The sequence below is a fragment of the Diplotaxodon limnothrissa genome, linkage group LG6, assembly GCF_057381915.1.
Source record: "Diplotaxodon limnothrissa isolate DT_005_m linkage group LG6, D_limnothrissa_male_GT1.1, whole genome shotgun sequence".
NCBI classification, from domain to species: Eukaryota; Metazoa; Chordata; class Actinopteri; order Cichliformes; family Cichlidae; genus Diplotaxodon; species Diplotaxodon limnothrissa.
Window position 1 is genome coordinate 41,319,802 of NC_140601.1, and position 21,470 is coordinate 41,341,271.

The 21,470-nt window shown below is 43.0% G+C and overlaps 1 protein-coding gene across 2 annotated transcripts in view; it reads right to left on the reverse strand.

Annotated features, from left to right (window-relative positions):
• Positions 1-21,470, reverse strand: part of LOC146631255 (sodium/potassium/calcium exchanger 3-like) — a 56,910-nt gene that overhangs the window by 15,124 nt on the left and 20,316 nt on the right. For both annotated transcript variants that reach the window (XM_085356473.1, XM_085356475.1), the window contains exon 3: positions 33-109. In XM_085356473.1, the coding sequence (XP_085212599.1) occupies positions 33-109 (77 nt within the window). The remainder of the gene's footprint in view (positions 1-32; positions 110-21,470) is intronic.

Genomic DNA, 21,470 nt, shown 5'->3' on the forward strand with positions numbered 1-21,470 from the left:
ATGCAGAGCTGTGTTGGTGAAGGCAAACTTACACACAGGACATGCAAGGCCACGGCTCCTTCTGTCCTCTCTTTGTTCGTGAACAGGTCCGTAGGGAACTCGTGCAGAGCTGCAAGAGACAGAAAGCCAGGATCAGGACACTTCGCTCAGTGGGTTTTATCAGAGGATGCTGCACAGAACACGTTTCCAATGCTCTGCAGAAGCTTAAACTCGGTCCCTTCCAGAGAGTTACTTTGTCATGGCTCGGCTGTGTGGCAGGCAGGAGGAGGACCCAAAATGCAAAACTCACACACACGGGGATGAACTCAAAAAGCAGCTTTATTGCTGACAAAAGATAATAGGAGATACAAAACTAAACTGGGAAAAACTAACATAAAGCTCACCAGGAAACACGGGGGAATCACACACAGCATGAGGGAGAACGCGACGCCGAACAGAGGGAGACTCAGACAGAAATACACAGAGGGTAAACGAGGAAAGTGGGCACACACGGGGAACACAGGTGACACTGATAATCATAACGAGACAGGGCGGGGTGAACTGAACATGACATGTACAGGCACCGAGGTTCAGACAGGAGGAGAGAGAGCACGGGGAAACACAGACATAACGGGCTGGGGAAACATGAAACAACCACAAAGGGAGACGAGGGCTCATAAATACATAGAGGGCACACAGGGGGGAGAGAGAGCACGGGGAGAACTTAGACATAATGGGCAGGGGAAACATGGAATAAAACATAAGGAGAGACGAGGGCTCACAGATACACAGAGGGGCACACAGGGGGTAAAAGCCATGAAGGGAAAACACTTAGGGAACAACACAACAGGGCAACTCAGAAAACATGGCCTAAATAAGGAACGAAATACAAAAATACAAGGAACTAAGAATACTGGGCCCACATGGCCCAGGACCATGACATACTTAAACTTAAACCAAGCATGCGACGACCGTCAAACGGTGTCCTCCCAGGCACTGCGTACGAGTACCCTTCCTCAGAGAGAAGAGTGAAATGGAAAACAGTAGGAGGACGAAGAGAGGGCAAAGAGGAGAGAGCATCGTAAAAATAGAGCACGGGATATTTAAGGTACAGCAAGTGGGATGGAGAGCAAAGAAGAGAGAAAGGGTGATGGGAGTTTAACCACAATGTTTCAGCTTGAGAATGTGAGTACAACGGAGGATCAGCTGTGTGTGAGCACAAGGAAAAGACAGAGAGAACATAAAGGAGGGGGTTTGGCCTTAAAAGGTGGCAGGGGTTATTCCACTGCCTCTCTGTGGCTTCCTCACTGACTCTCTGAGTGACAGGCACTCGGGTGCCGGCGAGAGTCGAGGAAGCTCTCCTTCTCGCCCCTTAAGCGTCGAGTCATCCTTGTCATCATCTCCACCCACACAAACCAGAAGTCACTGCTAACATGTGTTACATATTTCGGAGATAACAGGGGAAGGTTGGACAGCTATCAGGCACAGATTTGGGCTATCAAGTGCTAAGCCACGAGAAATCACAAAACATCAGAAATATTTTACTGATTAGCTTCAAAGAGTCAAGTAAAAAAGCACAGTCCTGTATTTTCATGAGATTTTATTCATGTTTGGTTTTGAATCCCAGAGACCGCATTACATTCCAGCATATGATGATAATATAATAATGGAGAAAATGTACAAATTAGTGCATAAAAAAATCACGAGAATGTTTCAACTACTTGTGATTGGCTGGTTTGCAACAGCTTTGGAATAATAACAGCCAACAGGCTGTTTTGGATTGATGTGTGGGTAACTGTAACAGAGGTCAGAAATCCTGACAGTATGATTTCAGCCAGTGTTTAAATAAATCCAACAGGACATCAGATGCTTGTGTTAAAACTGGAAAATGCAAAAGTATCCCACAGCAAGCCTGTATATGGAAGAGGATTAGGGCCACTGGGAAAAAAGAATTCTGACTTTAATCTCATAATTCTGACTTTTTTCAGAATTATGAGAATTATGAGATTAAAGTCAGAATTCTGGCTTTTTTCTCAGAATTCTGACTTTTTTCTCAGAATTCTGAGATTAAAGTCAGAATTCTGACTTTTTCCCAGTGGCCCTAATCCTCTTCCGTATGTATATGATCATCTCTGTTATGTGAAATACCTTACAGGGAGTGATCAGCTCAAAGTGTTACCATACAGGGAAACCCTCCTCCAACCTGGGATTTCCACCCCTCGCCAAACCTGCAGCCCCCTCCACACACACACACACACACACACACACACACACACACACACACACACACACACACGCCTCTTTTCTCTGGCTGAGGCTCCGTACACATCCTGGATCCTGATCCGCTCACTCACTCCCTGCTCCCGTTGGCCCACTTCATTCCTGCGTTATTCAGTAAACCTTTGAAACCAGTCAACGGCTGTGTGAGTCTGCTCACTGATCCCAGTAATCCCAGTAAGACAACACTAGAAGGTAGCCGCGATGGTGGGCACATATAACTTTCAGTGATAAATGTCTCAACAGCTTAAAGCTGACATACACCATCAAAGTGCTGCAGAACAGCGCTGGTTAGCAGGGCTGTCATCTGTTTACTTTGCCATCTGCTATCTTAGTGGCCGGCGCTACTGTAAGTACCAGCTCTGAGCACATTAATAACATAATAATACTACATTTAACCAGGCAGTACTTCTGGCACAGACTAGCAAGAGGAGTAATATTTAAATGTCTAGTCGACTACTCGCGTATAGACTTCTGCCTCCTTAAAATTAAATGCATTAAGGGGTCCAGCTCTACCAGACCAATATGGCGACTGTCATGAGGCGTTGTTAAAACGAACAGCAGTAACAGGTGTAGCATCTAAGTCTAACTGTCCATGTTTACAGAGTAAGCAGCTCGAACAGAGTGGGATGCCCTCTGCATCACTGACAGGCTAAAGGTGAAAGAATGAACAAACATGAGAGTCCAGCGTGGTGAGTAGTTTTCTCTTCCTCTTATATGACGCGTTATTTCAGTGCAAAATCGTTCATGTTCATGTTGTAGAGAAGAAATAAGAGCGGGTAGAATAATAAGCGCTTGTTCCCCTGTTTGTTGACCTGATTGTATCCACAGTATATCTGTGGCCACCAGTCCTCGCCTGCACTATGTTCCACTGCCACGACTTCTAAAGTCGAACACAATGCAGAGCTGCCTGTAAAAAGCTACAGAGGCTGCAGAGCAGCAGAGCAGACAGCCATCTCACAGCGACAGCTGGATGTGTTTAATATTTACTATTACAAGCCGGTGTCGGCGAGCTCCAACTCAATCCAGCCGAAAATGCCAGGCGAGTATGTGAGGGGAAACAACAAGCAGCTCTTATGACAGGAATCAGGCTGGAAACGCAGAAGAACAAGAAGTCAACACTTCTGCCTGAATTCAAACTTTCTCAAATGAAAAACAGAAATAGTTCATTATGAAACAATTGAAGACAAAATGCTGAAATAATCTATCAAAACGATTTCTCTTGAAGCATCGGGGGATAAAAGCCAAACAGCTAATTGTTTTTCCGAGAAGCACGAAGCTCAGTTTCCCACGAGAGGTAATAAGTACACGTGCGGATGTGATGCAGAACCACACACTCCCACAAGGAACCCGCTGAACCTCCATGTAAACAAGGTGTTTTATAAAACATCAGCACTGAAAGGTTCCACTTCACAGCACCTGGCTCTCTCCAAACCTCAAACACATGCTCGCCACGATACGCCGCTATATGAACGTGCTGCTCGCCAAACCCACCTCCACCCTCGAAAAACTGCGGCTGTCACTGTGATGATCCTGATTTCCTCACTGCATTGTGAGACTTGGATAAGTGGAAGGGTGCTGCATCTTTTTTCTAGATTTTCAGAAAGAAAACAAAAAAGTGAAGAATAAGGAATGAAAAACAGATCAGGATTTCACACAAGTATGGTGATCTACAGCCGCAACCCAGGTGCAAGAGCTTTTCATTAGTTCTCATCATTTAATAGGAAAGCAGTTTTATTTAAGATCCTGTATAATAATGTGAAGTTTTTCTTTTACAGGTCACCACAAACTCAAACGTTTACATTTTTTCCTCTTGCCTGTTGTCATGTTTATCCTGTCGTGCTTTTCAGGCAATTTCAAAGTAATATACAATTCCTTTTAGAGCTGGGACCTTGCACTCCCCCAAATCTCTGCCACGAATATGAAAAGTTTGAGGTTGAAATGACCCACTGTTACGTCCCCACATAAAAGCTAGGCGATGAGGGTGGGGGACAGTAACAGTTGGATCCGGGTGAAATGAAAAGAACGCCAGGCAGAGGTATTTAACACACCAGCCACAAAGCAAGGAAATAAACCTTGAGTATCTTTTAAAAAGCAAAGCAACAGTAAGTAAAGGGCAGCACGACTTTGTGGACTGAAATGATCAGAAAGTGGTTCAAATCAAACGTCAAAGTTGGAAACTTCTAAGGTGAACGGTGCTCTACACGAGCAGTTGGGACAATGGTCACGCCAGCGGCGGCGGCGAGAGTCGTGGCTGCAGAGGTACCTGCAGCACGTGCACTCACTCTCATCTGTCGTGGCCCTCGTTCTCGGACCTCGGCTTTTGAGTTTTTGGATTTCAAATTGTGTTTATCATTAAATATTTTTGTCTTTGTGTATTCCTCTGTAGTTTTAGTCTTTAGTTCTAGTTCCAGGTACTATTTCCATTAGAGTTCATTACATCCCTCACGTTTTTCCTTCAGTCTTTCCCCATGTTAAAGTTATTTCCGTGTCAGTTTTCCTTTTTAGTTATCGTTACTTACTTCCTGTTTTACTTTGTCAGTTGTTTGTCTTCTGTGTCCTGTTAAAAGGGAATTTTTCCTTCCCACTGTCGCCAAAGTGCTTGCTGATAGGGGGTCATATGATTGTTGGGGTTTATTTGTATATATTATTGTAGGGTCTTTACCTTATAATATAAAGCGTCTTGAGGCAACTGTTGTGATTTGGCGCTGTATAAATAAAATTGAATTGAACTGAACTGCCTCCCCTGTGATTGTATTGATTGTGTGCACCTGTGTCTCATTCCTCCCAGCTGTATCCAGTCCCCATTAGCCCTCAGTGTGCATGTAAATGCAATCCTGGCGTTCCTTTGCTCAGTGTCTGTATCTGTTATCATCCATTTGTACTCTTTGTTACTTGGACTTTTTATCAGCTGAAATAAAGGCTTGCCTTTTGTTTTGTTCATTCACTTTTTCATATGTTGTTTTTTTCGTCTTTGGGTCCTCAATCCTGTATGAGCAATCTTCTCTCGTTTGGTGTTTTGATGATGGTTGTGGGGAGAAAAGTGTGGGGCCAAAAATCTCCCACAGCTGTTTAATTTGGTTGAGATTTGATGACTAAGAAGGTAATGATGTATGCAGTCACATGCTCATCACTCGTGACCACAGATGGGGCAGCTATCATCTTGGAAGAGTCCAATTAGGGCAGAAATTACTCAAGACAGCTTCCCATTGGAGCAGCTTCGCATTTACTTGCAGTGACCATTCCCTCTAAAGCAGAGGTAGGGAACTCCAGACCTCAAGGGCTGGTGTCCTGCAGGTTTTAGATATCACCCTGGGTCAACTCACAATCAAATGATTAGTTCATTACCAGACACGTTAAGGAGGTCATTTAGCCATTTAAATCAGCTGTTTTTATCAAGGACACGTCTAAAACCTGCAGGACACCGGCCCTCGAGGCCTGGAGTTAGCCACTCCTGCTTTAAGCAGAAACAATGGTCCCAAACACGAAAGGAGAATGAGGCTCGTGAATGGTGCTTTCTGTTAATCTGACAACTACTAGATGACAGTCTGGGTAATCTATCAAAGTTATGACTACAAAGTGTTTAAGATTTCTAAAATGAAATTTGACACGTCAGTGACAACGACACACCTGTTTAATTAAAATCATCACTCGTGCCTGTGAAGTCTGCTTGCCTGAACGCTAACTCCATAGCAACAGTGTGAGTGTCTCGTTGATGTAGAGTGTGGAAACAAATAACAGAGTGCTGGAGTTAAGGTGAAGCGAGTCACTCTGCCGCTGCCATGGCTGCTAGGCAGCACGCTTGCCATTAGCAGTGCCATTTGATGTACTCGTTGCAGAAAGCAGGCTGAGGTTCGGTGCATTATGCATGATGTTTGGAGAGTGGAAAGAAATACATGTAATACTGGCATGTGGGGGAATGATGTGGGAAGACGTGAGATGTTACCTCACTCCGTGTTTCTTTAGGGCTTCAGCTGACTACTCGAAAGCGGGAAAAGTGAATTGTACGCATGAGAGGGGAAAAAAAGTGATGGAGGTGGTCAGATAATTAGTGCAGTTGTAAGTGAGGTCACTGGGATGAACCCTTAACAGCTGCTGAGGGTGCTTTGGACTGAACCACCCCTGCTCTCTGTGGTACATTCACACACCGACACACAAGCTGAACACTCGTACGCACCCAAGACACATAGAATCACAGCACACGAGTGCACAGGGACTTTCATTGTTTCCCTTTCTGCAATCATCCCGGTTTTCCTCCTCTTCTTCGTGATGCACAATCAGTGGCAGTCAATGTATCAATCAGCAATCAGGCTTCAGCTTGCTGGGGACACATTCTGCCTCTCCTGCTCCGTGCCTGCCTGCCTGCCTGCCTGCCTGCATCATCCCGTGCCAGTCTAATTTCCCAGGCAATTTGGAGGGAACCACTGTGGGCTCTGAATCAATGTAACATGATTCCTCTTTGTTTCCTTGTGCTGGAACTCTGCAGCACCATGGCTTCTCCTTTATAAAACACTGTACATGTTTAGGCACACAAGCATATCACACTGACTGATGCACCGTAGTATATCCATCTTCTCCCTGCACAGACTCTCGTTTGCACTTCCTAGCTTTATTCTGGATCCTCTCTGCTAACAGCAATGACAGCAGAGACTGTCTCCTCTTCAGTTCTTCCTTGTGTAATGCATCATGGTTGTGTCATATATCCATATGTCTCGTAACCCCTTTAAGTAAACAAATATTTGGAAAGCATAATCCCATAAAACTTCATATCATACACAATATCATCAAATATTATGTTTCAAGAAAGAAAATAAAAGGAATGAATAAAGTGCTAATATTTAAGTGTTAAGTGTTTTTACTCTCACACATATTGTAACATGAAACAAATGGACCTTTAAAGTTACCATTAGGAGAGGAGTAGATTCAATCATTATTACTAACATGGAAGCAAAGGCACTGAATTGTTCCTTCATTTTGATGCAAACAATGATGCAGTTAAAGTAAACAACAATTAAAAGCCTATGCCCATCCTGAGTTCCTAATTAAAAGTGGCATTGATTATAATAACATATCAGAGCTGCTGTTTTCTTATATCTTGTATATTTCAGTAACTTATTTACCTGAGTGTTTAACCGGCCAAATGCAAAGACTGTACATGAAAGACGTACAAAGCCTGTACCAACTGTACTCCAATAGAACATTCACTACAGCCCCGCCCATGCAGCAGTATATTAATGACTAACCTCGTATTGTGGATGGATTATCTCAGTTGTTCTCCTGACTGAAGTTTGGTCCGTTTACAGTATCCTGCCATGTGATTGCATTTGTCCCTAACCATCGGGAACCCTCATGTTAACTTTTATCGAGTGGAAAAAAACTTTGCGTTCATGCTCCAGCTTCACCAGTTTATGTTATGCTAACATAGCTGTATAGCTAGCCACCACATAGCACATCATTATATACCAGCTAGCCCGACTTCAGTAACCCTACAAATGTCACTGCTGTTTAGTTTTCTGTCTTCATTTATATTGGAAGTGATAACAGAGCTGTACGTTTGAATTTTTCAGAAATCCCTCATCAGAACATGCTATATTATTTAATCTGGAGACTTCCTGCATACCACTAGATGTAGCCCAAGTACCACCAGTGGTATGCGTACCACAGTTTGAAAACCACTGGTCTAGAGGGCAGATATCAGCCCAGCTAGCTATAATCGGACATCTGTCTGTTATACTTGCATGCCGCTGACTCCAGCATCTGTAGCTACTGAGCCTCAAGTGGCCATTACAGGAACTGCAGTTGTTGACATCTCCCTGTTTGCTTCCTTTTTCAGACCCAGAAGTTGCTGCCTGATTCAGTCACATCCAGTTGCTCCATTACACCATCAGCATGAATGCATTTTTTCCTCAGCACACTGTACACTTCAAATCCAAACAAAGTGTTGTTGTGGATGGAATAATGGGAATTTGTGCCTGTTCTTTCTGCAAACAAATGAGTGGGATCATGATAACTTTGTCAACTAAGAAGTCGGTGTAACTTCAATCATGTAGTCAGTTCTAGTTAAATAATCTGCCTTTGCATAACTATCTAAGGTTATGCACTCTTGCCAGGCCAACATGTTAACACAAAAACAGCATTATTTTCTGACCAGTATAAATATGATTTTGTGGTGGTTAGTTGAGATAAGCTGAATGCACGACTAATGTTCAATCAGGTCACAAAGTTTTAAAAGAAACAAAACTGACACAAGCTGATTCTGTGCATCATTACTCTCCAAATATTTTTGGAGCTAGAAGAGATGGTTTAATGTGAAAAACCTGCTGTTAAATTAAGACACGGCTCTTTAAGGAATAATGAAGCCAGCAGCCACTGTAATGGTTGGTACTGAATGCAACCCCTGACCGTGTACAATTCCCAGCAAACATGTTTCAAACCCTGACATTACTTTTCCTGTTAAATTTCTGTCAACATCACGGGGGAAACTGAACCGTAGGTGGACGAATGACGACGTTTGCACAAACAATAGCTGCTTAGCAAGTCCCCTCTTACACAGCAAGGCAGTGTTTATATTACTGCACAAAGCAACTGTATGAGTCTTTGTTTGTAAAAATTTGATAATAATTTGATCCTGCGACCACACAATCAGAATATTACTACCAGATATCCATTTTTAGAATATACAAATACTTTCAAGTAATTTACGTTTATGAGATACATGTTTCACTTGTTACATAGCTTCATCTTTTCATCCTGGTATAATATTCCATTATTCTAGTAGATTTTGTTTGCTTCTATAAACAGAGGATATCTTTGCAATAAGCGATATAAAATACAATCTCAGTTTCCAAAACATCTGAATGCTGTTGAAAATGTAAAGCAACACAGAATGCAATGATTTGCAATTCTTATAAACCCATATTTTATTCACATGGTATAGAACGGCTCATTTATAATTTGATGGAAATAAAATGTCTCAAAAAAGCTGGAACGGGGCAACAAATACATCATCAAGATATTCAGAGAATGTGGAGAAATCTCTGTGCACCAGGTACAAGGTTGAAAATGAAGATGCTCGCTATTTTCGGGCCCTTGGGTGGCGCTGCATTAAAAACAGGTTTGATTCTGTCAGGGAAAGCAAGGCTCAGATCCAAGAGTCAAGGTTCCATATCTCAGGGGTTAGAGCACTGCTCTTGTAAACCAGGGGTCGTGAGTTCAAATCTCGCTGGGGCCTGTAAAACATTTAGCAAATTTCCCACTTGTGGGACTAACAAAGATTTATATTATCTTATCTTGAATCACTTCATGCACTCAGGATCACTCCTGCAAAATGTACTGACATAAAAAACATGAAAGCTGCATCCTCTGGACTAAAGAAGAGGCACGATCTGATATCGTCGTGTTGGTGTTGTTCCAGGATCAACATTGCAAGTGACCAATGAGAATGTTGTGACATCATACTTTTGCGACTTCGGGAAAAACCGCCGTAAAACAAAAAACTGCACTTAAGCTGCGAGAAACCACCTCTGTCTGCCGATCAACGGACCCTGACCCTAACCCTTTAATAAACGCTAAGCAGAATTGATATTGTCCTTGCAACATTGGAATTTCATAAATGCACGAATGGCTTGGCGCACCAAAGAATAACGTCACAACAATGTGATTGGTCACTTGCAATGTTGTTCCTGGAACAACATTTACTATGTTGTTCCACCAACACGACGATATCAGATCATCCAAAAAGAAGAGAGACAACCCAGCTTGTAATCAGCACTCTGGGCGTGGGGATGGGGGTGCATCAGTGCCTTTGGTACTGGCAGCTTGCACATCTGGAAAAGCCTCCCTGCAGTCCAGACCTTTAACCAGCTGACAACATCTGGAGCATCATGAAATGAAAAATACAGCAAAGAAGACCCAGGACTGTTGAGCAGCTAGAATCCTCTATCAGAAAAACAATAAAACAACATTTTCTCAGATGTCTACAGGCTGATGTTAAAAGAAGATGGGATGCTATGTGAACGAATGTTCAGTCAACTCTTGGTTTGAAAGCAGCAGCAGAACTTTGGTCTAAAAAGTGATTTTCAAACTGACCTTTACAAGCTCAGAACACCCTTCTGTGCAGAGAGACAGACGTCTGCAATCATGTGACTGCTTGGGTCAGGGGTATCTTAATCACCCCTGTGGGTGCGATATCACCCTCTGCAAACATACGGTAGTAATTACGCTGTTTTATACTGACTGGAAGGACAGTTGGAGTTTTATCCATTAAAGTCTGCACATGTTCACTGGAAAAGTAAGCTTGGATCAGGTAAATTATTCCAATATAATTATCCCAAGATAACTGGGGGTGCGATTCTGCTCACTTTGCTAGAGCAGCTTTGCATGATTCAAAGTTAAAAATAAACATTATTTATCCTATACTGGGACACTCATTTTATCCTCTGTGTGGAATTAACAGTTTTAGCTCCTCCCCCTCCTTTGAAGCCAGCTTTCTCCTGATTGGCTACTCTTAATACACAGAACTTCTAAACAGGAACCTGAGATGATCATATTTGGGATCATAACACCGAGCCAAGAGTAGAGTACTTCCATCTCTGGAGCCGTGCACAAAATAAAATAAAGAAAAGTTTAACAGGTCTACAGATGCCATGTAATAGAAGATATGCTGTAATAGAAGGCAAACCATTGAAGCAATCAGATATATTTGTTACTAAATGTTCAAATGTTTTTCGGCTGCCTCGTGATTTCAGCACCATTGAGGACCTTGCACTGACTAACAAACTGTGTGTGTGTGTGTTATTTATAGAGAAAGGGAAATAGCAAAGAGGAGGTGAAGTGTGAGGGCATGCGCTGATATCTTGGCCTGGAACTCTCCTTCAAACATCTACTGTACAAATCCCAGTGGACGTCCACGCTCACCATCTTTACCCCCACCTTCTCCATCTTTCATGTTTATTTATAACCGGCATGGAGCTGGAATTTGAAAGGTGGAGTAAAGCTTGAAGTCTTTGGGGACTTCTTGAAATCTCTGCCGGTGAAGTATAAAAAAAGCAACCAGGAAAGTCTCTGCCCCAACTGTGACTGTGTTCCTTCACCACTTCTGCTCTGGACCACTGCCTCGCTCATCTCATGCCATCATTAGCTATAACACGCATAGCTTAGTTACACAGAACTAATCAGCAGCAACAGCTGGATGTTCACTTAATTTTCAGATGCTACCACATTTGGCTGAGAGTGTGGAGTGCTAATAAGTTTAGTTAGCAAGTAACAGACTGAAAAATACTAGAATTTCACAGCCAGCCATGTTATTTGTCAAATAATTACATTAAAAATGTTTGAAACGAACCCAGTGTCACAAAAATGACAGACAGGTTCAGCTTGCTTCACTTTTCAGACCCAGAAGTTGCTGCTTGATCCAGTCGAGCCCAGTCGAGCTACATGGCATCGCTACGTGTTTGCATGAATGCAATGCTTCCTCTACTGACTGCACACTTCAAATCCTAAGAAAGTCGTATTGTGGATGAAATAATGGGAATTTCTGCCTGTTCTTTCTGCAAAATGACTGGGATCATGATAACTTTGTGAACTACGAAGTCAGTGTAACTTTCAATCGTAGTCAGTTCAAGCTGAATAACGTGTGTATATCTGTCTGAGGTTATGCACTCTTGCCATGTCAACATGTTAATACGATATTATTTTCCAGGCACCCTAAGACCACCTGAAAAATGGCAAAAAATCATATTTTGCACGGTTGGATCTTAACAAGGCTCCAAGAGCAGTTTATGAAAACAATGTTTAAACTGAAACAGGCTGTGTTACAGCTGATCAAAGGTTTAGGGCCACACCCTCAAAAAAAACCTCATAAACCCCCCGAAAACAGAAATCAAAGTTCCAAACACGAACTCAGTAATGAGTAGCTCCACCGTCATTGTTGATCACTTCAAAAAATTTGCAGCATGCTTGATGCAAGCGTTTCCATGAGGTGAGTGGGAACATTTCTCTAAGTGGTGAAGACGGACGCACGAAGGGCGTCTACTGTCTGGAACTGTTGTCCATTTTTGTAAACTTCCCTTGCCGTCCATCCCGAAAGGTTCTCATTTGGATTTAGATCAGGGGAACACGCAGGATGGTCCAAAAGAGTGAGGTTATTCTCCGGGAAGAAGTCGCTTGTCCTGCGGGGATTGTGTACTGTAGCGTTGTCCTGTTGAAAAACCCAGTCGTTACCACACAGATGAGGGCCCTCAGTCATGAGGGATGCTCTCTGCAACATCTAGACATAGCCAGTGGCCTTTTGGCATCTCGTGAAGCTCCATTGTTCCACTGAAGAAAAAAGCACCCCAGACCATTATGGCGCCCCCTCCACTGTGGCGCATAGAAAACATCTCAGGTGGGATCTGCTTGTCATGCCAGTAACATTAAAAACCATTTAAGAAATTCCCAATGACTGTCTTACTGCGTCCCACCTCAGCAGAGATGGCGTGCTGTGTTTATCAACCACGCTCGAAAAGGGAATGTTTTTTTTGCCTTTAACACCAGAACGTCATGACAGTGTGACTACCTGACAGAAATGAAAATGAATCCACATTTTTGCACAGGTTTGGCCTTTTAGAGGCATGTGGTCCTAAACTTTTGATCAGCTGTAAAACAGCCTGTTTGAGTTTAAGCGCTGTTTTCAATAAATTACATGCTTAAAAAATGTTCTGTCTCACTCCCATTTCTTCTTGTTGCATGTTGAAGCTCTACTTGGAACCTTGTTAAGATCCAACCATGCAAAATACGATTTGTTTGCCATTTTTCAGATGCTCTTAAATGTTGGTTCAAGACTGTATAAACACAAGTATTTCTGCCTTAATGCTGAATTGCAACTCACTCAGTTTTAAAATATCCAAAAGATACATTAAAACAGATTTTTTGCATAATTACTCTCCAAAGATTTCTCTGTGTTAGAAAAAGTTGACAGCAAATGATCTGCAGACTTTGGCACTCATGTGATGGCTTCATTACGGATACGTCCTCTCTGCTGTTAATCCCAAACTGAGGGACACTTCAGTGAATGCGCCGAGCCTCCTTAAAGTAAGGTTTCACCTGACAGGACAATGCTCCCCAAAACCTACTCCTACCAGGTGATGATGCCACATCTCCTAAAAAAGAAAACCTTGTGTAGCAAAGTCTTCAGCAGGGGATGGGGAAGCATTTTGGGAAGTGGGTGCAAAAATTGTTCGAGTTTGTGAGCATGAGTGCAAAATTCCACCGCTGCTCCCTTCTTACTGATGATATAATAGTTTCAGGTTGTTGTCATGGAAACGCAAAGGCACTGGCTGGCTGGATTTGGCGGGTGTGGGGGGGTGTAAGATGATAAGCAGAGGGGGCTGTCTAACTGCATTTGGAATTCGGATATTTGAATGCCAGGCTCCCATTTGGATTGAAGTGCACTGCGTGTGCGCGTGTGTTTGTGTGTGTGTGCAGATGCTGTTTTGCTGTTCTGATGACTGAGCATATTATACAGTTTGGTACAGACCTGACCGACCTCTGGAGCCAAGGCTGAAGAGAGGATTTCTGTGTGTGTGGAAATGACAGACTGAGAGGCAGCAGAGCAGCACAGACCAGAGAGCAGATGGACAGCATGAACAAACAGCTGGCGAGGTCATTTGCTTGACTTAATTCATACAAATTTTTGGAGTTTACTCACGTTGAGTTATCTGTACTTTTTCTCCCTCGGTGTGCAAAATTGTAAGAAACTTGACCCAAAGAGATTTCTGTTTAGTTTATATCCAGAAGAACACAAACACTAACTCAAGTTTTTCTTGTAACATTTGAGTTTTGCTGCCTGTTTGGATTACTTTACTGTTCTAGTGAGCAAGTTCTTCAATTCTGGCTTTTATTAAGCTTTGGTTCCTAATTTGAGCAGCAATCGATGTTCAGACTGTTTCCCTCAAACACCTCCAGCTAATATTGGGAAACTCTAAGGAAGCAACGAAGAACAAATACTTTGTACTTTGCTGACATTTTAAAGTAAATATCTGTACTTTCTACTCCTGACCTTTTTTTCAAAACAGACTATTTTTAAAAGTAGGAACGGCTCACTGACATTTGCTAAACTGTAAATTCATTCATGTAATGTTCTCATTCATTTGAGTGTTTTTGAACATGTGCATGAAGGTTTTATTCATATTGTGAAAAATCATGAAAACAAACTTTTTCGTTGTTCAAAGTGTGCATGAAAAGGATCGGTCAGTTTTCGTAGGCAACACTGGTTAGTTTGCAACGCTGTGGTGAAGTTTGCAGGAAAGCAGTCTGTTTCACTGGTGCAGACCAGCTGTGATGTTCATGGTCAGTGTTGCATCATGGGTAGCAGACATCAAACTGAATTTAAGGTGTTGATGCTCATACTGGAAACTGAGCCACGATGGCTCATGTAACATCTGTCTATATCTTGTTGCATTCAGTTGGCTGAATCCACAAAGAGCAGCAGCAGGTGATGAAGTATCGCCTACTTAAGTGATGAATGTGTGGCTAGGTCTCGATCTCGATGTTGGAGAGCCAGATCTCCATGGTCTAAACCTCCTGAAAGGCTGAGCTCCTCACCTTATCTCTGAGGGAAAGCCCAGCCACCTCTTGGAGGAAACTCAATTCTTTCAGCTTTTTTTCGACACTCAGTTCCCTTATCGTGTCCACATCACTACAGACACCAACCTGCCCGTCACTCTTCCCTCACTTGTGATCAAGATCCTGAGATACTTGAACTCCTCGACACACGGAGGCAACTCATTCCAACCCAAGGTGGGAACTCCATCCTCTTTGAACTAAGAAGTGTGGCAGTTGGCCACACATTTTTCTCCTTTTTTAAAAGAATCTGCTTAAATCATTCAGCCCAACATGGACAGCCTGCTGTCTGGACCAAGTCTGGACCAAATCCTGTCTGTGTTAATTAAATGGACCAAAACGTCCTCCAGCTCAAGAATCATATCATCTTTTTTTCTTCTTCTACCTACCAGTGCAAGTGTAATGACTGTTTCCAGCCCACATGACTTTCAACCAGGACACTAAGACTTGAGTCTTGTGTGGTCCCAATTTTTATTCACTGTGAAAATTAGTTTGAAATAAAAAAAGAAATCCTTTTATAGAGTTAAACATACGAAGATATCACCCAGCAACCATGGTGCAGAAGCCACAGGGGGCTGTGGTGACCAGCCGACTACGGCAGAGTAGATCAGGCTTGGGCCCAGAGACCCAAGATCCGAGGGCCCTCCACACCCCCAAAGGGGCCCGACAGAGCCAAGGGGCCAGTCCCCACCAAGCAGCCACCAGGAGTGAGCAAGTACATACTAGAGCATCCAACCCACAGAGAACCACCAACGCACCAGCAGGTGGGGGCATCCGCCACTGGCAGGGAGGGTGGTGAGAGGAGATAGGCCCCTACACGTTGGGGGGGGGGTCTGAGATGTTCCAAGAGAGGTGGAGTCTAACACCTGACCTGAAATATAGACACAGACACAAACATGCATTCTCATCCTCATCCACAAATATACAAAGACACACAGAAATGAACATTGTACGCACACCCACACTCCCCACACATACTCTATACCCCCAGGTCCAGGTACCATCACCCCCAGAGGGCCAACCAGTCTGCAGACCCAGGAGATGGTTCCCTTTACTCTGGGGTGGAGACAAGCAGACCACCCCACGGCCCCTCCTAAGAACCCTCAATGTCTACATGTATTTAAAATTGAGAGGTGGGCAGCAACACCATACCCCTTCCCAGCTCCCCCGCTGACCCCGATCGTTACCGCCATTCCCGGGAATCCACCAAGGGCAGGGGGCCCATGCTCCTCCAGAGGGGTGCCCACAGCAGCAGCACCACAGAGCATGGGGCGGGCCACCCGACCCCACCGCAGAGGAAAAACTACACCCACCCCAACATTCAGTGTCTGAAATGACATTTAAACTTTGTCTTCACATGTCTCTGAACTGGTGGACAGAACCAAAGAGCGTGGATGTGATTGTCAGGTGTGTTGCCTTGACAGAGTGAGCAGTTGTTGGAAGCTGTGAAACCCATCCTAAACATCCGTTGACCTGTATAGTACCGATGATGTAAAGACTCCGATGACAAGATTTTGTGATATTTTGTTGCACAAGTGAAATCCTCTGCAGTCTGTAACCTGTGTGTTTTTCTCACTTTGTTGCACAATGAATTATTCACTCTGATCAGACTGTCATTTAGCAAAACGTTTACATGGTTACTAAGGTGACAATTTTATGCAGAATAATGCCTCAGTTGATCTCCATTAGCAAGTCTGCAGAGCTTCACCGAAGATGAATAATACGTAAAAATGCCATTAATGAATTCCCCACTAACTCACTCCACAGAGAGGTGTGAAGAGCAGCACATCTTCTCTGCTACTACACCCAACTTCCACCGTACTAATGCTCAGTTCTCCTGACTCACTAACTCTCCTCCATCCATCCTCCTCACTCATTGTCTTCATTCAACAGTTCCTCAAAGTACTCCTTCCATCTTTTTCTTCTTCCCTAGTATTCCAGTCTCAAATACAACACACTATAAACCTTTTCCTTTTGCCCAGTACTCCTATTTTCTTCATTATATCCCACTTTTTCTTTCCTAACCTCTTGGTGCACACAATCAACGCAATCATAGGGGTAAAAGCAAAACAACACCAGCCGTAGAAGACAAGCAATTAAGTAACAATAACTAAACAGGAAAACTAACCAAGACACAGAAATAAACTAAACACAGAGAAAAGACACAAAAAGAAAACAGAGAAAAACTGATCAAACTAAGAAACTCTAGTTATAAGTTCTAGTTATGTTCTGTAAAGAGGTGACAGTGAAAATTTAAACAAACAAAGAGAAAATTAGAGAAAATTATTAATAAGCATTCAAAGTCCATGAACTCAAAACCCTGGTTTTTGATCTTAAACATTCCTCACCAATTTGCTCCTTTAAAGATACAGTTTTAAAGACCAGCAAAAAGTGAGTCATAGAAAATCAAAGCACTGACTCATTGGAAAGAACAATCCCTGGTTTGACTTTTTATATTGCTGCACTGCCACAGACTCACTATAATCAGACAGAGTGCGGGGGCCTCCTCTGTAAACCAGTCAACAGGTGTTTGGTCTTAGCCACATGTATGTAGAGTAAAGACTCACACTGGCCTATAGTTGCAGTGAGGACCGAAGAAGGAGTCTAAACTGAGTTGTTCCTGTTTGACTAAAAGATTAGGTGGCCAGTTTAAAAAAAATGAAATAAAACTGTGATGATGAGCAGGTGCACAGTTTGGGTTCAGTAAACGGGTAAAGCTGGAGTAGAGCTGGTAGGTTTTTACCTTTGCTTTAGGCTTGTTTTCAGCTCAGCACTTGCTGTTCTGGTGTGAATGTGTTTATGTTTTTAAAGTAGTGCATATTGTTACCTCAAACAGCACTTCTGGGACTCTACCGCATCCTCAACCATGCAGAACAATCCAGGACAGCGTGTGGCTGTTTCAACGTGACCACAACAGCCACAAAAAACATTCATGAGACTTCTGAATTGATAGAGGGAGATCGCTTCAACATTGTTTCCCAAAACTTCACAAGAATGCCAATCAGCAGGGAATGATTCAGCTCAAGAAACGTGAGAGACCGCCACACCTATACGGGGTTACTTTGAGTGATTACTGCATGAATAAAGTCCCCTGTAGAATATGACTCACGAATACAGACAGATTCATCAGAAACGGATTCACGATACTTTACAAATGATCATGTGAATTCTTGACTTTGACAACCCAAGAAATTTCTGCTCAATTTGAAAACCACAAAAAAAGTGAACAGTGAACAAAAACATGAACTCTTAACATCTGCAAACAAAGATAAGATGGCTCAACCTTTACAGGAACATGATTAGAGAAGAGTTACAACAAGAAGTTATGATGCTGAATAAAGAGGAAATTTGACAGCGATACCAGACGGTAACAAACAATCACATGATACATATTCCATCATCAGTCAGTCAGAACTTCTTCATGGGAACCTTTCTTTCATTTTGTGCAACAAAGACAAAACACACACAAGCACCACCCATGCACTGACCACACTGAAGAGGAAATAATGCAAAAAAGAACAAAAAACCCACAAGAGAGTCCTGCAACAACTGCAAAACGTAGTGGAAATAAATGTGGTCATGAGAAAACACGTGATGCAGAGCAGGTGTACAGTTTTTCCCAATGTATAAACTGGTACCCTGACGTTTTCAACCCAGCACGAGACCTCATTCTGGTGTATTATTCTGGTTAAACAAAAAGGGAAATGCATCTAAAATAAAAGCATAACAGGCACACAATGATTTCATTGCACTGTCGCCTCACAGCAAAAGGATCTTGGCTCAAACCTGCCAGCTGAGGCTTTTCTGTGTGGACTTTGCATGTTCTGCTGGTGCCTGTGTGGGTTCTCTCCGGGTTCTCTGGGTTGATTGGCTGTAGGTGAGAACGTTTTTCTTTTCTCACTGTGTCAGCCCTGTGGTCGACCTGCCCAGATGCACCCAGCCTCTCACGCTATGACAGCTGGGATACATGCTAGCCTTTTATGGCTGAATTAGATAAGCAGTTAAACAAATGTATGAAGGAAGAAGCGTTTGTGCTACAAAGTTTAAAGGTCAAGTCCTACTGGAGTTATTTTTTAAAGTGCATTTGTTAGGAGAGCCTAAGAGCAGATAATTTATCCTTTAGTTGTGTGATTTTCTATCTTTATTATAATGGCATTAAAACATTTCATATTTTACAAACAGCCAGAAGAATAAAAGTTGTAAAATAATAACAGTAATGACAGTATAACATCCCTTCAAACTGCAAGAATCGTAAAAAGATCATCTGTGTGATGTGATATTGAGCTGATGTGAGAATAGCTCAGGGTAACATTCCAGTGTATTCACAGCTGGCGAGAGTGGCCATCCTGTGTGCCGCCTCCTGCACGAGATACTCCACACGGAGCACGCCGCGAGCGGAGACAGACTGCTACACATGCCATCTGATCAGCTTTGTCTTTCAGCTATTCTTTGGAGAAATCTCTAAATAAAAGAGGGGAAAAAACTAACCATGTCACAGCTGGCGTGAACACATATTTGTTTTCAGTTGAAGGGAATAAGATCACTGATGCGTGGCTCAATCGTCTGACAAAAAAACAAAAAAAAGGGCTAATATTTACTGTGAAATGCACAGCCGCTCAGCTGTAGCGTAAACACAGTCATCTCTTTCAAATGCAAACAGCTCAGGGTTGTGAAGCTCTCTGTAGGAGAGCAGTGTGCTCGATCTCACTAAAACACTGAAATGTGCCTTTAACCGTTGCATCTCTGTTGTGACAGAAAAAACTGGAAGGGTGAGAACGAGAAAACATTTTTAAATGCAAAACAGATCCTTAAAATAGCTGCCTAACTTTAGCTGCTGCACCATATGACTTGGAGCAAGGCATTCTGGGAGTTTAAGTTGACTGAGGTTGGGAAGAGTGTAATGATGACACAGGACGAAGAGGAGTGACGGTCGCTGTCACCTGCTCTAATGGAATCTCGCACTCACGAGGACAACAGGCAGAGGCATCGCGGCACGAAACAACGAAATAAAGAAACAAACGATTAAAGTTTCATTCCCACCCATGGGGACACGTAAGGGCTCATCCTCCCGTACATCCCGCGTGTACACCGAGCGCACGTGGAGAGCTTGGGGCCTGTTCTGCACATGCTCAGTGGGCGACGATGATGTGGGCTGACACATCGCATGTCGTGAGCGTGGCTATTGTGCTGAGTAATGTGTGACATTTAAGGGCTCCTGCTTTTTGTCCCTTGCTGCGTTGTTTATAGCATGAACACAGTGTCTCCACAAACATCTACACACACAAACACAGACACACACTTATATTACAGGCATGCATGGTCTGAGCATGACAAATCTTTGTATTAATAACAAATGCCTCTATATCTATTCTGCTACAGCTATGTTTTAAGTTGATGTATTTCTTGAGGATGGGATAATATCCTCACCTTAAACCTGCTGTTACAATTAAGGAATACATCCTGAAATATAATATGAGCATTAGTAAAAATCAGGCTCAACAAACAGTGATGCAGCATCACTCAGCTAGACAACGCACACTCACGAGTGAGGTTCTGCTGCATTAATAAGATAAGCTGCGTCAGGCTCTCTCTGATTTAGTTCAGCAGGTAACTGATGGATCAAACACAAAAACAAGTTCCCTTTGCAATAATTCATCAGAGCCCATCATGAAGTGACGAGAGTTAAAAAAAACATCAGAGGTTTTACAAGCTGGGAAACAAATCACCTTTTTAGTTTTAATCTGCTGCAAAAATCACCACTGTACCATCATCCCTTACGATAAAAAGTCTGCACTGGACTGAAATAAATGATTTCTTGAAGTAAACCCAGCAGCTCGTGTTTGTTTGTTTGTTGTTACTGTCCTCTCAGATCTCAGTGATTAACTTGGCGAGTACAAAGCTGTTATTACGGTTAGAAACGATGCCAGCACAGCTGAAATGAAGCTGCAAGTCAGTCAGGACCACTATAATCAAAAGAATATTGGCTGCAGTAATTTATATTTGGCTTTGTGGGTCTGCTCTGGGACCTGCTCGTCCCAGCAGCGAGAACATTTCTGACTGAGTCTGAAGCAGCATGAATAGGAACAGCTGAGGGGGTGTAGGGTTGCAAAGTGGTTTGCAGATGTGCAGCAGCTGCAGGCAGGGTAAAGCATATCACCTGAGCCATCAGCTGACGTAGGCCGGCATTGAGATCAGCTGATTTTGCTCCTCCTCGGTTTTGAAGCAGCATTTCACAAACCAATGGGTGATGTCACAGTGGCTCCGCCCACCATTTAAACTGTCTGTGGGCATATTGAAATCCACAAAGGCTTGTGATTTCATGGATGTGCTCTTGAAACTTTTTATCAGTATGTATTGTATAAAGCTGATGCAAAAAAAAAAAGAAACAAGAAATCACAAGATGATGGTGTAATCTCAAAGGCGGTTTCTGTGAAGGCGCCAATTATCAGCTCTGGCACAGAAGATCTCTTCACTGAGGTGGCACCAGCTGAAAGTTTTTGGTTCCTGCGGTTTCTAAAATAGCCAATTCCAGCGTCATCCCTTCATGTCACGTCAACGAGATCAATCCGTGCAAACACGGTGCAAAGTTTGGGCATACTGACGGTGACTCACTG